Genomic DNA, 19,197 nt, shown 5'->3' with positions numbered 1-19,197 from the left:
AGATTAATGTTGTTTCTTCCTGGAACAAAATTGGCTGTTGAGAGTCTTAGTTCCCGTTCAAAAATTCTAAAGTCAAATTATAATACAGGCTTCTGCATCTCATCGAATAACAATGGAATTGTCCCCAATATGAAAAGGTAATGTATTTCCTTTCAAAATCCATTCCTTTGAATAACCTAAACAGACCTACTATAACACAGTTTGCCATATTGAGGACCACTGACTGCTGAGACTATGTTAAGATGAAGCCCATTGTAATAGATTTACGCCTAGGATGGCAAAAAATGCAACATTTGTCCACAGATTCCAGCTAATCTATAATATTTCCCAATATTGATCTGTCAAAACCACCATATAAGATATATTAATTTTAAAAGAAGTTATGAAATTACTGAAAATTAGCCTAAAAAAGATACCTTACTGAAAAAGATACATTTACAAAAATTTATATAAATGGATTTGATTGTTTTAGGCTCATTTTTTAGAATCAAAGATCTGACGAATTGTGGGGTGCAGACACAGATTGCAGAATTGTTCAGTTTGAATATGAGTACCATTTTAACAGAGTTTTTCAAGTAAATGAAAATTTGCCTAGAAAAGATACATTATTGAAGAAGATACATTAAAAGCACTCTTAATAAATGGATTTGATTGTTTTAGGCTTATTTTTGGTGTAGTGAGGAACATTTTCAAATCTGTTCAATGGAGAGCTTCCGAGACACATTGCAGAATTGTACTGTTTAATGATTTTCTCCATTTATTTCCTTTATTTTTAACAGTGCCTTAGATTACAATTTGCCATCAGCAATGTTTTATTGAACACATTTGAATGCAATATGAAAAAGTGCATTGCTTTGACAAAAGCAGACATCGTCTTTCCATTCTATTCAACAAATCACTTCTTATGTACAGTTTCCCTCTTTCATACCTTTTACCCCTCAACTCTTCCTGTGGTTATTCTACAAGTAGATGTCAAAACAGTTCTAGTTTCTCTACACTTAGCAGTGATACAAAGTGCTCTAGCCCCTCCTGTCACTGGAAGTAGCCTTGGCTCTCTGAGAGTGGACGAGAGATGTTATGAAGAGCCCATTGTAAGATCCCATCTATGGAACCCTGCTTAGAGACACAGAGAGAGGAGAAAATACCGTTCACTTTCATTTATATCTTACGCTTTCCACTGCAGTACTAGTCATGAGAGCATGGAGCAATCTGACAAAGCCATGTTTATTAAAGCTGATATTCTGGCTTCTTTCAAAAAAACAGCTGGAGGCAAACCTCAGATCAATTTGCTACCAAAGTGACTATGTGCGCTGAATGCTCCTCTCTGGTTTAGAACCTTTCTTATGTTCTTATTTAATGTAAGAGTGATCTCAGAGCTTTTATGCCACACAGGGCCTGACAACCTGTAGATTGAGATGTTCTGATGTGTGTCAGACACTGTGGAAAGCTCCTGCATGATGCAGTAAAGGTGTTGACAACACTCAATATCAAAACATGATGGCTGATAACTTAGTTTTTAATTTGGTGGGAAGCTAGAAAATAAATCTCACAATATTTGTATGCAACAGATCACATATGTTAATGCCGATAATTGCTTCTCAGCTTTTTATCATTACTTTAACAGGTACTTTCTCTGGAGTTTGAACCCAGGCTCACATTGGAGATCACTGTTAGATTATATTGCTGAACCACCTTGACACCCTTTTCTGTTTTGAAAAGCAAAAAACAGATATCTGTGACAAAAGGCAACTTATATAATTTATTTCTAACCACACCAAAAACATTTTTCAAACAGTCTTGCAGTAATTTAAAGATTAGAAGCATGTCTCACCTCGCCCATAATGGAGTCAAGTTCTTCCTTATTTAACATTTGCTCAGGCAGGGGAGGCCTCTGCTCTGTGTTCTCATTTAAAGAAACCTAAAAATTATTAACAAGATGACCCTCTCTAAGTCTATCAATCAACTTTAGATCAGGAGACCAAAACTTTGTCAATATTAAATAAGTACAATAATACTTGCATTACAATATAGACCTATTATTGGGTACATTAAAGTCTGTTTAAAGGTTATAATTATATATCCCAAACTATGTTTATTTTCTTAGTCAAGGACACTCAATTACTAGGTGATTTAATTGGTATTAATTAGAAGAAATGGAAATAGAAATTGAGAACAGAAATGGTGCTAGACCATGGTAAAATCAACACAGAAGCCTCCCAGTAATCATTTAGGAAACTTCAGTCTGACTAAACTCAAGTAAACAGCAAAACAAGACAAAACCTGGTGGTATCAAGTATGATCAGAATTCCAGGAACCCTGGAAGAAAGACTATACCTGCACCTCTCCGGTGACCATTTGCTGTTTCTCATTATCGGATGATCCTCCCCAGATCTTAATGCAGGATTTACATCTCATCTTCCCACTGCTGTAAAGGAAAGGAAAAAACAAAACGAGACAAAATAGTTTAACTCATAGGAGCACTGGACAGGTAAGTGACATGGGTATTGACAATGGAGTGACGAGTGCAAACACTTAAGCACTGATAGTATACCAGCTCAGAGAGGGGAAGTAACAATGAGTATGGAAACTCTGGAGGCACTGTGAACAGCAATGGAGATCCCCTCCTTGTTGACACACCCCACAACTCTCCACAGTCCTCATGGACTCAGGGCCCATGCGCTGCTAAAACAGAGAGAAGTCAGTGTGTGATGAACAACACGCAGCATGAAAGAAATGAAAGAAAGTGAGACAACAGGGCCTTGTCACCTGAGTGCCAGATGCCTGACTGCTCTTGGTTGCCGTGGAGCTGGAGAGTGAAGTGGAGGTGAGAGTGGAAAAGAACGAGATGTCCACTGTGGAGCTGGCGGTTTCCATCAGTTCAGCAGTTTTAAGAGTGGGCTGTCCAAAACAGAAACAGCCCCCCAAAACAATTATCTGTGTTTCATTATAGAAATTATAGCACGTTAAAAAACAATGGATTCTTGTTTGAACTTGGGCTTTCGAAGCTGGTTATCTTGGCTGAAAAACAAACTGGGATAAGAGCACATGGTTTTCGGAATACTGTATGTAAAGATGCGTTGTTCTTGATCTTTTCTATATTTTATAGTCTTTAAGAAGCCATCACCAAATATCACTATAGTCACAAGCTCTCAGAGACAGACTACATGGCATGTGACAACACCTGTATTGCATTAGGCTTTTTGAAAAAAAGATGGCAATGGTGAATCAGCAGTGTTCTTTTGAAAAACGTACCATTCTGTTAAAGCTGAGCCATGATAAAAAAACAGTGGAAATCCCCCTTACCTGGGCCGCTGAGTACATCATATCTCTTTCAAGTTTATTACCAATGCAGGCCTGGCAACGCCATGTTCCACTGTACAAAATAAAGAAACGGGTAGGCCAGGCTATTTCAAGTGAATAGGGTATATGAATTCATTTTTGTTGTTACACTGAAAATACCGCAACTTTACAGAAATTTCTTTCCTAATGTTAATGGCTGAAAATGTTTTTTTGCACAACTCCAGTATGCAAGTCTTAGCAGCCCTAGAGAACCCAGGTACGAAGAACTTTTTTTGTTGAAAACTTTTCTTGTTTCTCTTATCAATATTTTTAAACAACGCAATACAGTAACTTGTATGGGTCTGTTATATATTGTTATATACAGTAACCAGCTAAAGACAACACCCCCAGACAGACGTTGAATGCCAAAGGGCTAGACTGCACAATGAAGTTTAAGGACAGGAAGAGAAAATAAAGAACTAAAGATGTGGAACACTGGGCCACAGAACTAAAGCGACATCCGAGAAATAGTAAGAAATCTGAATATTTTGAAGGGTGCTTTTTTTGCTTTCACTATCTGAACTCACCTGGGAATTGTGGTGAGGGGAGGCTGCAGACAGCTGAGGTGGAAGGCTCTGGGGCAGCCATCACAGCAGATCAGCTCTCCTCCGTCCTTACACACAGCACACTCGTCATCATTGCGTGGCACCTAAAGTCACAGAACCACGGGCAGCTGCTTAAAGACCATCAATCCTCTGGCTTTTGACATTGAGGACTACCAAACACTGTGATCACATGCCGTTCAGATCTTAGACTGCACCAGAACGTCAGCTTCAAAAGCAATTCCAGTTGTGACAAAACAAATTTTGGCAGTGACTTTGAGAGTGCTAGAGATTCTCCTTCCGTCTCCCTGGGACTACATCTCCTTGAAAAGGGGACTGTAGCAAAACATGATTTTGATCATGTGGACGTGTGGTTTTAACAGAAAAAGAAAATTAAGAAAATAAGTATCAAAATAGGTTACACCTCACATGAAAACTGTTTCATTGTTTCTTATTTGCTTTGTAATCCCCTCAAACCCCAGCACCAGAGGTACAATATCTTTCTTTAGATATATGTTTTAATTCCAAAAGTATTTTGAAAAATGTTTCATGTTCTTCTTACGTATTATGCAAACCAAGAAGGGTGACTGTAAATAATACTCGGATTTCAGTACAATAAGCCGTAAATATATCGTATTCTGCTAAGGGCTTTGAGGGATTAGCATAGTAACAGCATTTGGCTCTGTATTCTTCTGATTTACCTCTGTGACTCTGGCAGGTGGCGGCACCTTGTGGCGTATATGACTCTTTGCAGCCTTTGTCTTGTTTCTTCCTGCAAGCTCATCTAGCTTCCCAGGGGAGTAAAACTCACTGCCCACTTTAATGCATTTCTTAGAGCTACCTGTGAATAGACAGATTTAAGGCTAAGGAGGCATTGTTGTTGTGCTCAGAGTGCTCATGGTACAGGTATTCTACACACCTGCAGAAAAAAAAGGATGTAAAAACGTTAGCATGTGTATCATCGTCCATCTCTGATGAGGTGACATCAGTGCTCACCGGACTCAAAGACTTGCTTGATGAGGATCTCCTCCACAGCACCACAGCTGACTGGCAGTTCGCTTGAAGACAGTGTGACCGCTCTCTGAACAGAAGTCGCCACAGCCTGAATCCCTGCCAAATGTACCATGGACATCAGCTGTGAACAGGTGTCGGCTTATTATCCTGTGAACCTGGCCCAATTAAATAAGTGATTAGTTCAATAAGAACATTATGATGTCAGGAAGACCCGCTTTCTCCCAGTGGCCATTTCACCTTTGTGTGAAGGAAGCAGCTATGTCCAATACTGAGGTATTGCATAATACATAAGGCATAATGATAGAAGAGGTGTTCTGATAGGGAAGAAAAACAGTGAGGCCCTAGTACCTGTTTAACATGCTTACCATTTCCCATTGGCAGCCTGGAAGCCTCAGTACCATCATTCTTCCTTAATGACTTTGCCTTGTTCTGTGCTCCTGCTAAGTAAGAAACGAAAAACAAGAAGCCTATCAGATTTCTGCAGTGCAGCTGAACATCTCATTCTTGCTCCTCACACTTTCTCTGCTGTCTGATTCTTCAATGCCAGGTCCCATCAACAATGATCGTGAAAACATTCATTCTGCTTTTAGTTTGTAATAATTCACCCAAAGTGCTTCTCATGTACAGTATGTGTATATTCAGACACTCCTTTCAGAACGCTTACCTGTATTGGTGGCTGTCTTCGATTGGTGGGTGGACTGCACCAACCCCACGTCCTCTGGGCTCTTCCTCTTGCTGTGGTGTCCGCGAGACACTGGCGGTAGCTTCATGCCGCTCTGAGATTTTCTGCCTTTCCTCAGGCTGCTTAAAGCTCCATCTGACAATAGATTCAAAATCTTCAAAGGCACTGATCAGTTCGAAATCTCCGAAGGCATTGAAAATGTCAACCAGTTGCCTACTTCGGAGTTACAAGTAAAGGTTTATTCCACGCTGGAAAGAAAAGAAAGGAGACACAGCATTTCGGCTGTGGAGCCTTCTTCAGGTGTGAAGAAGGCTTCATTTGAAGAAGGCTCCACAGCTGAAATGTTGTGTTCATTTTATTTTCAGCATGGAATAAACCTTTACTTGTTCCTTTGCAGTCTACACATGCTGATGCAGATACCTACTGTACTTGAACTACTTCACAGTTAGTTAAGGTAATTTAACTTCAGTTAATTTAACTATGCTGTCATAGATTTTAATCACTAATACACTGTAGTTAGCATGTAAACAAGGGGAATTACTTCATCTGGTCATGGCTTAACGGTTTGGTGTGGAGTGTGGAAATCACGGAAATCACCTTTGGGAAAGCTGGTGAAGACGGACTGCAGTTTGGGGTATCGCTCCAGGTTGTAATCTTTAAATAAATTGCTCCAGAAGTTCTGGATGGTAAGGGTCTCTTTCTCCAGCAGCCGGGAGAGCAACGAATAGACAGCTTTGTGAATCCCCTCGTGTTTCTTCTTATCCAGAGTGTCCTGTGACAGATGCTACTTGCAGCAGTGCACTCCAAACATTGTTCAGTCACACCTCATTTAAAATTTCAGAAGGAGACTAAACAATTGCCGCAAAACCTTATAAAATTTTGCTTTAATGTTGTTTCTAATGCAACCACTGTGTCGGATATTATATACCATGGGACTGATAATTTTCCCAAAAGAACTGGGGTGGTGAAATCAGTATATAATGAAAGGAACTGTCTGAGGATATAGATCTGATATGTGAAGCATTTTAATTGCTTTCTAGTTTTCTTATGTAATTAAGTCACTCCCTGTAGGTATTTAAATTTACTATACGAGAGTTTAAGGACAACACACAAACAGACGTTGCATTATTATTCAGCCTACTGAATCTTGCAGAAATCTTTACCTTGAAATACCTCTAAGAAAAGTGATATAATCATTGAATTTGTTTTTTCTTATGTGGTTGTTTGGTCCAGATCCAAATGTAGGTCCATATGAAGTAAAATAAAGCTCATGTCTGAATGACATCCTACTGTAAACGAAGGGGGAACCTTGAACAGCTGCTCAGTGATGATATCGTGGTCAGCCAGTCCGTAGAGCAGTGGGAAGGGGTCGTCGATTGCCATGGCGATTTCAGTTCGGAACATCCTGAGCTGGGAGCGCAGGTCGGCATCCTCTGAGCGGTCGACACTGCCCATTGTCTGCTGAGAGAGACACTGGGGGCGCACAAAGATAAAGAATGAATGAACTGGGACTCCTATCTCAACTACAAGAAAGGACAAAAAGATACAGCCTGCTCTGGCCTGTTAATCCATTTTAAAAGATCTGTGTAATACATGAAAGACCTTTGAAGAGAGACTGTCATTTAGCTCCCGTAGTTTGTTAGGAGGATATACATAGGAAAACAAATATGAGGTAAATATGATAATGGGAAAACTTCAAGTGATATGTCCCAGCCTAAATCCATTACATGACATTATACAGGATAAAATTACATTTGTGTAATGCAGGTTATTATAGAGGACAGAATTAAATAACAAACAGAAAGTTAAGCAATGGAATATTTATTCCTAGTGAGCTGCTAAAATTGAATTGAGTAGCACAAAGCAAACCCCCAAGATACTGGAGATTATTCTGGAGGTGCTGAGAACCCCTCATATATTCAGTATGAATTCTCTTTTTTTAATTACCCAATGTTGAATTGAATTGTTGAATTGGATTTTAAACACTAACGTCTTCCCATTCATTCTCGTAATCACGTAAATATAATGTGAAAAAGACTACAGAGGGCAAAAGAACAAGATGAGCCTACCTGCAACACCGGCGATATGAAGTAAGGATAACACACTACAATCAACCCCGCTTCTCTTTTATTTGCTTCTCTGTCACTCCGCGTGAGAGGAAGCCAGTAATTGCTGAATATCCTGTGACTGGTGGTTTCAGAATCATTCAGGCAGGACTTATCCTGCTACACCAGCTACAGTACACCAACAAGACCTGACGAGCTTTCCTTGATTAGTCCCAGGCTATTTTGATTCCCTTCAAATTTTCATCCTGTTTTGAGGATCTTCGCACTTGTTAAGAATAAGGTTAAAATTAAAGCTTTAGGTGTAAGAGGTAGTGCTTGTATTAGACCATATTTTTCAATAACAACAATGTGGAGTTTGTTTCTGGTGTCCTTGAACCTAACGCAGACATGCAGGACGGGTTAATTAGTGTCTTTAAATTGTCCTTGTACATGAGTGTGTGTGCCCATCAATGGAATGGCATTCCATCCTGGGTGTAATCCCTGATTTGTGCCCAAATTCCAGAATAGGCTCCAGGTTACCAAGGCCCGTCCCAGAAATAAATGGCTTTCCGATTATGGAATTGAGATGAGAAACAACCCAGCCCAACATTATTGCTCTCTTGTACATGTGAAGATTAACATGTTTTTTTTTTTATGGTGACTTCTATTTTACCTAAAGAAATATATGAATTGGAAGCTATATATATACGGTGGAATAAAATATGTACTGGAGATGTAAAATGAACTCATTCCTCTTTTCATTCATATATGGTCTTAAAAATAAAATTTGTAATATTAAATAGTGATTAGATGTGTTAAATGTCCATTCGTCCATCCATTTTCTAACTGCTTTATCCAATGCAAGGTTATGGAGGAGCTAGGGCTTAAGCTGGCAAGCAATGCAAAGAAAGGTCATTTTGATTAACTGATCATTCTGGACTGACAATGACTCACTCGAGAGACATTGTTGCGTAAGCATTAAATAATCACTTTGGTGCGAGAGTGAATTGAGCACAGGTGATGAAGCGAGTTAACCTTTTGAATGTCAGGCCTGGAGAAATCCAAGAAAGGAAAATACAAAAGAAACCAACATGCATCATTTAGCAAGCGAACAATGCCTTTGTGCTACTGGTATTTTTGAAGCCAGATTAAGTTGTCACTGTTACCACTGTTGGTTACTGGGTAAACAGCCCGTAATTCCTAACCTGGCAAAAACATTACAGTCAAACTTTACTGTCAATGTCAGGCCACAATCTGGGAGACCACCAGTCATGACATCCCCCATGATCCATGGGAAAGAACAAGTTTTGGGGCAGCATTGTCTAGTTCACTTGTAGACTTTAACGGTACCCTAGCTGCACAGTGATAGTTTGATAAAGTCCTAGGACCTTACTTGCTGCCCTTTTCTGTAGCTTTTGAAAGCTCAGATAGAAGAGAGACCCTAACACGAGCATGACAGCACATCATACTGTATATGATGGACTAGGAAAGTTCCAAATTCAACCAAGGGTTACTTTGCACTCCACCAGATCTGAGGAATGCATGTTTGTGTCCTATCTGGTTTCATCCTCTATAGTTCCTGCCCCATGGAAACTTGTGACCTCATCCGCCATGGCTCCTATTGATAGGGGAAGTACAGATTCTGTTTGTAAAGTAATAGAACAGACAATGGTTTCAGTGTAGACTTGAGAGAAACCAAAGCAAACTCACCATCAGAGTTCTACAAAAAGGTTCTTTCCAGTTGCTCACACTTCTTACATTATGTGAGGCTTACATAAAACTATGAGTAAATGTTCTGATTAATCTCTAGAGGTACACCAGAATGATGTACTTGATACTTTTATGCAGCACAAAATGCACCACTTCTATGCAACAATGTCAGACAGACCTCAGTAGATTGTGTCAATAGTGATCTGAAAAACAAGTTAAAATATATGGAGGTACTTTGTAATACAGGTATACTAATTACACTGCTACTAAAATGTATTTACAATGTACAGTAACAGTACATATCATAAAAGTAAACTACTGTACGTAGCTGCACAGAAAATCCTACAGAACGTGTAATTACAAGTACAAAGTAAGCTACTGTAGTAACAAAGTCTGTCTTCAATCAAAAACTTTGTATCAAGCTACAATGAGCTTTCACTGTAATTCCATGTTTGATAAAATGATTGTATGTTTACCTACACATACAGTAATTTAATTGTAAGGTGTAACAAACAATATCAGTACAGCTGTAATATGTAAGTATTGCTACAGTATGTGATAAACTGTACCAAAAAATGTAAATTGAGTGGTCACACAAAGTGTTAAAGTGCTACATTTATAAATCATTTAACAATGCATGGTTATGTTCATCAATCACTCAGGAACCGAAAGAAAAAGGAAAGATCTCTGACAAGTAGCATTTTGGTAATAAGACATTTTTATTGATCGTTTAGACAGACATGCTAATTCTTTTTACAGTGTGAATGAAGAGCCAGCTCTGAATCTGTCAGGTCTGCTCTACAGAGCTGTAACATTTACATCTGAAATGTCCTCACCTACAGCCGAAGTGTCCAGTACTGTGTCTCCCTTGTCCCTAACCTAGTGAAATATACAGTGAAATCGATGTCGAACTAGCTCTTACAGAGTATTGTTGACAAACAGGTGGTTGCTACTCTAAAGCCTTGCCACTACACCAGCTCGTTACGTCTGATACACTCAAGTTACAGTAAACAAATGTTGTCCAGGTACATACATTAATCAATCAATCAGTCAATCAACAAATAAATAAAAGCCCCTCCCACCCCTCCCCAACCCCTGTACACAGAGTCAATTAGCAGGTCAGCTCGCTTGGTGCATAGAGCACTCATCATGCCTAGGTGTGTTCTAAGAAGGCACCAGTGTAAGTAATTATTAATAAAACATAAAAAAAAACAAAAACAAAAGCAAACTGGTGGGCACACGGTCACTAACACGGACAGGCTATTAAACTTTCTTTACTACACACGTTGATATGTTACCTGATGCTTTGCAAGGCCGATTTGGCTGTCCTATTCTTTTCTTAGGCAAAGAAACGTAAAGGAGAAAGGTTAATATACAGCAGGTAGAAAGACAGAATAATTCTTCATTAAATCAGATGTTTTGCCAGACTGGAACACAGCACTGCCTTTTACAAAACAACCTAAAAACAGGCATTAAATAGCAGAAATCTTGCATTAAAAAATAAATGCCAGAATCATTTTTAATGTGATCTTTCAAGTGTGCTTTCTTTCAACAAATAAACCCTGGGATGAGGTTATTATAGAACAGCAAGCCAGCATTTACTGTTTTACAAAGTGAAAAATCAGAAAAACATACAGAACCTATATACATTGAATTTATACCATTCTTAAATAATAATAAATATTAGCCTAACATATATTAATAGTATAGCAAACTGGGCACATCAGCTATCACCTGCAAGATATGTTTCAAATCTCAAGAACACCTATACCCTTTTATTTTCACTGGGGAACCTTAAAAAATATAATAAAGTCTGTAAAGCATTTCTATAAGCAACACTAGTAAACAAACAGGCCAATAATGCTTAAGCAGAGAGACTGCATCTTAGATTTTTAGTGTTATCTGGCTCTTAATTAGTTTAGCTATTTACAGAAAGAAGAACATGTTTTAGAGCTTTATCTAAAACATCTATGGCATTATTGAGTATCTTTCAAAGTAATAACTGTTACTTCATAAAACCTATGAAACCATATATGAGATTTTTGGAGTTACTGTAGCAGTACACCGTTCAGTAGAACTTAAGGCTTTTCCTTGTACACACTCTAGATCGTTATTTTCTTTGTTTCCTAACCATTTTTCCAAGAATATCAAGAACGTAATAGAGAAATCTTTGCTCCATTAGACAACATTTTCCACTGCTCAAGTTGCTGTTTTCCTAGGGTGTGAATGTACAAACAGTAACTGCCATTGAACAACTGGATGCTGTTGAAAAGGAATTCAGGTCAGCTCTGTAGTGGCTCTTTTAGTTAATTATAAATTTGCACAGGTAAAAGGCTACAATCCTCCAGGACTAATCCACATAAAAAAAATACTTGGGATTAGTTGAATAATATTCAGGTCAAGAGTAAAGTGTATTGGCAAGAAGTTAAAAAATGACATCAATTTTTAGGGTACTGTCCAAAATTAATACAAAGACAGCAATGTCCTTAAAACAAAACAGTTATACAAAAAAGACAACCAAAACTGTAATATTATAACTGCTTACAATCAGCAAGTTCAATGTTAGCCTTGTAAAATGTTTTGCTCAATTAACAACACCTGCACATTCTAATGGCATACTAATTGCTGACAGCCCTGCTTTGCCTGTAGAACTGTTTAAATATTTACTGTACTTAAAATGTTGTTTTAACTTTGACATAAACTAATAAATGAGTAAACTATTTAAAAACGTCAAATACCCATAGAAATGTGTTATTAATATCGATGCAGTCTTTTGCAGAGCAATTCCTTTCATATTGATGCTCAATGATATACAGTAAATTAAACTTCTTCCATTTTGAGAACACTTAAATGTTACTTATTATTACTATGGTAATGCGTTACTTTATTTTTTTCCTTCAACTCACCCTTATCTTCAAGATACAATCAACCACAATAAAAAGAACGGTGTGACATTATTTTAAATGTGAATCAGACCTATTTTATACATTTATCATCCTTTATCAGAAATTATACAAAGTGCAAAAAAGTCTAAAAAAATAATTAAGCACTGCTGACCACTGGCCTTCTAAGATTCTTTTTTTTTTATCCCATCAGACTCTGTGTTTAAATTAAAGTTAGCTGTTGACTTATAAAGATACAGCTGTTGTGTATAATTATTTTATTTACTTACAAAAATGTTAGTTTGGTTATGTGACGGGTCATTTGATTCTCTTGAACAGCCCAGTAAAAGCAGCAAAGTAGTTTTACTTCATGTTATTGCGATGGCCTTCCACCCTTATCACGATACAGTACAATCAAACATTGTGCATTTTTTCTACTGACTCCACTTTCTGATTTGGACTGAAGATGTTTAGGATTTTAGCATTTTCTCAACAGCTGTGTATGTGTTTACTGGCATGCATACTTCGATGCAGTTTTTAACATAATGGCAAGACCAGAAACTACTTTGCTCTAAAAGGACGGAGTGGAGGAGACACTGGGATTAAACATTCCAAAACAAAATCAAAACGAAAGGAAAAACAATTGAAAAATAAAATTAATAACAAATGTTGGGCTGCCCAATTTTGAAATAAAGGCCCCAATTAAGCCCTTTTAATCTGCAAAAAAATCATAATATCAGTTGACTGGGACTGATAAGAAGAAGGGGTGATCACAAAAGACAATATTAAATACCACATGGAGTTTCTCAGTGTTCAGGAAAAAGACCTGTGAATCACCACAAGCTAAAATAATTAAAAAGCAATGTTGCAAAGAAATGGCTTGTTAAGAACCATGTCTGGCCAATTGTTCTCTAAAACTGTAAAGTTAGCAAACATTTAAACATACTATGGACTGAATACATTTTTACGTTTGTTATCCCAATCCATTTTTGCATGAATGTCAAACAAGAAAATCTTCCACATGATGAATAAAATCACTGGTGGAAAATATGTTTTACAGATTTCCTTTGTGTACACTGGCAGATAGAATTAATGTTTATAAACTGCTTGCATGCATGTTTTGGATATCCAATCAGGAACTTTTTTTGCTGTGTAGCAATTAAACTGCCCAGCCTAATCAGATACACATTGATAAAGCAGATGATCATGATCCTTCACAATCTTAAATAAGATGAAAACCTAGTTTGTTGGCATTATTTTAGTGCTTTTACTTAAGTATACAAAAATACAAAACAAAAAAACTGTACCATTCTAGTTTTTCAAAAAAGTTGTATACATATATTTTGAGTTTGGCTGCTTTTTTCTTTTTAATTTTTAAGACGTTTTTTGGCAATGTTGTTAGTAAAGTACATTATTTTACAACAGAAGATTTAAATAACACTAGTTCCAACCAATAGTCAATAGTCAGATGGAGAGGCCAAATACCCAATTTGAGAAATCAACTGGAGGCTAACCAATAGGAAGCAACACAACAAGCATGTGGTGTGAATGAAGCTACCCAATCCAGTACTGCGTATTAACAAGAACACCCGCCTTCGCTGGTCTGGGGCTCCTGGGGTTTGTCCAACTTGATGTCAATCACTGATGAGCAGTCTGTTAAGGGCTGTAAACTGCAATATGCATTCAGACATCACAAAACAGAAAATTGAAACTTCAAGCCAGTCATTGCATTGTCCAGTGTGCAATTTGATTCTTACATTTAGTTATTTTATAGGCAACCCCCCTCCCCCACTAGCTTTTTGAAAATGTTTACATTTTAGAAAAGGTTGTATAATAAAAATCAGTTACAACAATTGCCTATGGTTTTATTTTCTCCCTTTCTCAAAATATCAAAATTCTGTACAATAGAAATTTTGTGCTATTAAATAATACTACAAGAAACACAATAGAAACAAATACAATAAAAATGGTACTAAATGCAGAGCAACCCCAAATTCCTATTTAAAATGGCACATTAAGGAATGATTTTAGCCCTGACATTATGTCTTGTGTAAAACGAAAGTTCTTTGTATGGAATTCACTCTTATGAGGTAGATTGTTAGGAAATATCTGTTTTATATCTGATATCTTTGCAGCCATGTTTAGCTGCTAAAGAAAACTGCTGTACAGTCTTTCCTGAGCTAGATGGCCTTCTAGATCTTTTATTCGAAGGTTTTTCTTTATATTTTCTCTGCAGAATGTTAAATGGACTATAATTTTCTATGTACAATATATATACATTATAATATATATAATATATATAATTCTTAGGACCCCATGAAAAAATTGCTTTACATGCACAATTTAAAAGCTTGTTCAGGGGTAACTTTGATTACATTTTCATACTTATTACTATAATCATTTTTTAGGACTTTAGGAATTGTGATAGGGATGCCTTATTATCAAAGACAGGATATGCGGTAATGTCTGTATATCAAAATGTTGAGGAAGGCAATGGATTTTAATGTCAGATGAAAACTGATTTTTAACATTCAGAGGAAAGACGCATCAAAATCAAACTTAGTAGCTTACAGTTTGCCCTGTTTCTCGTTTCTGTTTTTAAATTAATATATAACTTGTCAAGCAGATTTCTTTAATGTTTTGCCTTTGCATGAAAGTAATTTTGATTATTGTGGTTATCACAAGTGACTATTTCCATATACAGAATATGTCCCGTGTGTATTTCTAAGACAAAAATGTAAAACTAAAGCAAGCTGAAATGTCCCTTTAGCAGAAAAAAGTAAAAAAAAAATAAAGTATAATGACACAACAGGTTAAGAACTTGGGAAAAAAAAATCTTGTGAGTGGATGAAAATATAATAATTCTTTGGACATACTGTAACAGAAAAAAACAGCAGAAAGAAAACTATATACAGTATAAGCATTATACAGTATAAGACATTTTTACTTCAAAAATATGCAAAGTACTTTTCCATGTCAAGTAAAGCTAGCTCTGGTAGAAATGTATATTTATGAAAAACAACTGATTTGGTATGAAAGCAGTGTGGCAAGCAGTTTACAATTTCAGAGGGGCTTGCATATTGATATAGGAGAAGGTTCTCTTAAAATTAAACATGGAATGGGAAAACAAGCTGCCACTTCTCCGATTCTTCTGTCAACACCAATCGCATTATTCATAAGCATATTTAAAGACTCCTGGCCTCTGTTTGAAGTGTTAAATGAAGTGGTGAGAGGTGCTTTCAAGGATCTGTAGCTAGCTGAGGGGAGGAAAATTACTTGAGGGCAGTGGTAGTTATGGGAATGACAAAGCCAAAGCTTATTCCAAATATTGTCAAGCCCATCCACAACTTAGGCGTTAACTCCTCAGCTCAACCTGCAGATTAAAAGTGTCTGGAAGAAAGCAAATGTACTAAAGTGCAACTGTTGTCCACTGAACTCCATGAATAAAAGGACTGTCAGGTAATTTAGAACTCCAGAATAGCTTTTGAAAAATCCCCTCTTCTTCTTCCCATCTGCTGTTGGTTTATGAACAGTGCATAAAGAAAAGTTCAATCGTTTTACTACGCTTCTTTTCTGTGCAAATCTGACTCAACAAATATCAGGAACCTTATTATCTGTCATATACTGTAATTTGATTGGATCTTTTTGTGGAGCTCAACTTTTCATAAAAGGTGCTGTCGTACTTTGCTCTGTGGTGACAGAAGAGAAGATAAACCAAAAATCCTTTATACAGGGACCATTATCAAATCACACATACAGTACAGTACCTGTACACTTGCCTATAGAGGAAATATTGAACAGTTTCAGGTTTCTACTAACATCAGTACATGACTTGGACAATATCTTCTTGGACCTCATGGCTCCACTTTGCAGTGTAAACAACAGGCAAGGTCAGAACTTATGAACAGCCAAGAAAACAATGTGGGTTTGGATAAAGGAAACCTTGACATTGCACATAAATCAGTGTGGCTTTGAAAACTGGGAATGGTCTTCCCCCTTGGGAACTGGCAATTACAAGACGTAGCTCTCATAAATTGTGTCCAACATTCCTCTACTATATTTCCCGCAACACGTCAGTTTCAGAACTAATGACTAAAATCAACACAGTCGGAAAATGTCTGACACCTATAATAAAACAGACAAATAATCCGTCAGTTTATTTGTTTTAAAGTTAAAGATTTTTTTCTTTGCCGTCTTACAATGTTTCATCGCCACTGTATGCCTGTCAGCCCTGTTTCGCAAAAGTAATAGTTGACATGCATTGTCTGATGACACTTTGGCATACAAACCTCCACATTTAAAATCATTTAATTGTTGGAAGTGCAAATGACTATTGCTAGCTGCCAACATGTACTGCATATCAATCAGACATGCTTACAGAAAGCAATCCTAATTTTCTTCATTTTGCACAGCAGGACTGTAAGCCTCCCAGAGTCATTAGCTTTAATTAAAATACAGATAAAAAAGCTGGAAGAAGAAAAAGAGTAATTGACTGAGCTATTGCTAGACATTATGAGGCAGGCTTTGCAAAACATGCCAAATTGGAAGGTCATATTCTATGAGCATAAAGCCTATTTGATAGCAGTTCATGTTCACAACAGTGTTGCTTTGGCTGAAGGACCCATAGTAAAGATCATTAAAAGGCTTTTTACAAGCCTTTTTACAAGTACGACGCAACTATATAGTTGAAAATATACCATAAATGAAAGTGATTACAGAATGAAAGGCAAATGATATATAAATGAGTTCCAAGGCCAAGACATCACTGGGTAATGTATTAATCTATGAAATCTCCACCTCTAGGGGCTTCTTTATATCGTTTCTTTGACCATTGAGTTTAAGTTTGACGTCACAGGACACCAAACCTGTGACACTGTGACCCTGTTAAGAACTTGTGTCTCTCACTGTTGACTCTAGCACCCAGGCTGGTATTAAAGTACACATACAACTGCACCTGCAGGAATATGAACAATCAAAGAGGGCATAAACAAACATAGCTAAAACGGGCAAGGAAATCTTTAACTTTAATCTTTAGTTGGCAGGCTTAACACTGCCAAGGGAAATGTTTCCTTTCTGCAGTGAAGTCATGCACCTCACATTTATAATGAGATAAACAGAAAGCAAAGGATACATACATATAGAAAAATATTTTTCTGCTTCTGTTGTTGTCAAGGAAATTGTGTTTCCATTGAAAAGGAAAAGTGACAGCAACAGTCAATTCTTGCTGAGTAAAGTAAAAAGTATAGAAAATAGTACCATCAATTACTGTGAAAAGAAGGGTGAAGGTTAAATGCTCTTGTTTATGTGTGGGATTTGTTATTAAACAGGGAATGTTTGAGCATGACCAGCTGCATAAAACATCTACATTAAGAGGAGAAGCATGCTCAAGGGCACTTTTCTTTAGTGCTTATCACTGAAGCATTTCTGTAGAATATAAAACACAAACTTAACCACAGAAATGTAACTGGCATTAAAGATGTATCTCTTGTTTATAAATGGAATATGTAAAATATTTAAGAAAGGGGTTGGCACGTTCATAAACAAGTCACTGTGTTTTAAGTGGTAGGTGAGTAACCAATAATTACTCTTGAAAATAATAATCAGTTGGCACAGATAATAATGGGACTGTCCTCTTAAAGACCTGTAAGTGTTAACCTATTAGAAACACTAGTTGTTAGAACTGTGTCTAAAATTAACACAGAAGTATGACAGTCACTGTATCTTCAGGATGTGCCTCACATACACTTGTTGTAATGCAGTCAGCAATTCTACTATTTAGTGTTAATATAAACTGGCGCTCTCTTTCCAATGGTGACAGAGACTGGTTTAGTGCATCTGGCCTGAATCGCTTGTTTGTGCTCCATTTGTTTGACTGATGATGAGTGCATTTCTCGAATGTTTCCAATGCATTAACTCTGCAGTCTTATTTGGCACCACTTTCAAGATGAGGCCATTCCCCTTGGAGATAAGTTTAAGGAGAAAATCGCATGCCGCTGCCATTTAATCTGAACTGCTAACTGAAGTTATGATCAGATTACATGTACTTCTCAAATGAATTCTCTGTTTCTTGTGACATGGCTCTAGATCAAATGGCCTTTGTTTTACACAGCAAACTGTATGTACTGTAGGAACAATAAGCAAAAGTCTCCTTTTTGGAAAAGCTACAGCCAAAACATACAGTAACTACAATGGTAAAGATAAAAGACATCACATGAACTTCACTACTGTTCTGAAACAAATCATATTGACACTACACAGAAAAAACACTGAGGCACTGCTGCCTCACCAATTTGCATTTTTTTTTAAATTTAATTCCACAAATGTATCTTAAAATGCATGAAAGGAGACATTATTTTAGCAGATTTAATGGAGGAAATGCATCAAGGTGCAATACGGCCACTTAACAGATATCCTGTCCTCTTTGATGTTATTTTGTGTATCCATGACTTAATGGAATGGAACACTTTTACATCAAAACCAGAAAGAACATAAATAGCTGCTCCCCTTTAAGAGCTTACAACATGTAAATGACAAAACAACCAGCTTCACTTAGGACTCAGCAGAATCCAAAATATAAGACGCAAGATAAAAGTAAAAAGAGAAAGATTTAGATTTAGAAAAGAAAATCTTAAGGCATGCATGTACAAGCAAACACGTAAATCCATGGAATTAATAATCTCACAAATGGTAAAAATCAATTTTAGTGAGCCCATTAACTCCACAGAGTAGGATGAATTTAATAAACCAGATGACCTTCTTGTGTTCATAACTTTACTTAAATAGAGTCTGAACAGTGAAAATAAAAACTGAACAAATGAAGATGAGATGCAGATTAGATTCCAGTGTCACACAACCATGTGAAAAGCTATACATCTGACACACTAGCCTGTCCTGTGGTCAGAGATATTGCCCATTACAAACATAATAAATTGGACAATACACAAATCAGCTTTTCAAATTTTAGCCTTATAAATATACAAGAA

At 37.0% G+C, this 19,197-nt stretch overlaps 2 protein-coding genes across 2 annotated transcripts in view; both read right to left on the bottom strand.

Moving 5' to 3' along the window:
• Positions 1-1,032: 1,032 nt before the first annotated feature.
• Positions 1,033-7,032, bottom strand: aire (autoimmune regulator). Its single transcript, XM_088914205.1, has 13 exons — positions 6,886-7,032; positions 6,175-6,349; positions 5,560-5,712; positions 5,261-5,332; positions 4,878-4,991; positions 4,583-4,722; positions 3,867-3,988; positions 3,304-3,373; positions 2,767-2,898; positions 2,552-2,679; positions 2,335-2,425; positions 1,832-1,918; positions 1,033-1,113 (listed from the first exon to the last, which is right to left on the bottom strand). The coding sequence occupies exons 1-13, from the start codon at positions 7,030-7,032 to the stop codon at positions 1,033-1,035; spliced, it is 1,512 nt and encodes a 503-aa protein (XP_088770331.1).
• A 3,000-nt stretch (positions 7,033-10,032) lies between these two features.
• rab6ba (RAB6B, member RAS oncogene family a) overlaps positions 10,033-19,197 on the bottom strand; it is a 90,159-nt gene continuing 80,994 nt past the window's right edge. Inside the window, exon 8 of the mRNA XM_088914699.1 lies at positions 10,033-13,855. Coding sequence (XP_088770825.1) covers positions 13,791-13,855 — 65 coding nt within the window. The 3' untranslated portion in view covers positions 10,033-13,790. The remainder of the gene's footprint in view (positions 13,856-19,197) is intronic.

This window comes from Atractosteus spatula, chromosome 4 (genome assembly GCF_055471065.1).
Source record: "Atractosteus spatula isolate fAtrSpa1 chromosome 4, fAtrSpa1.hap1, whole genome shotgun sequence".
Lineage (NCBI taxonomy): Eukaryota > Metazoa > Chordata > Actinopteri > Semionotiformes > Lepisosteidae > Atractosteus > Atractosteus spatula.
This window is presented reverse-complemented; position numbering and strand designations above follow the sequence as displayed.

What these genes read in the sequence shown, in the direction of transcription:
- aire (XM_088914205.1), bottom strand. Translation starts at nt 7,032, where the DNA reads ATGGGCAGTGTCGACCGCTCAGAGGATGCCGACCTGCGCTCCCAGCTC. An exon ending in CAAGCAAGTCTTTGAGTCCG is followed by an intron (nt 4,723 to 4,877) that starts GTGAGCACTGAT and finishes GTCTATTCACAG; the next exon opens with GTAGCTCTAAGAAATGCATT. An exon ending in CACCTGCCAGAGTCACAGAG is followed by an intron (nt 3,989 to 4,582) that starts GTAAATCAGAAG and finishes CTGTGACTTTAG; the next exon opens with GTGCCACGCAATGATGACGA.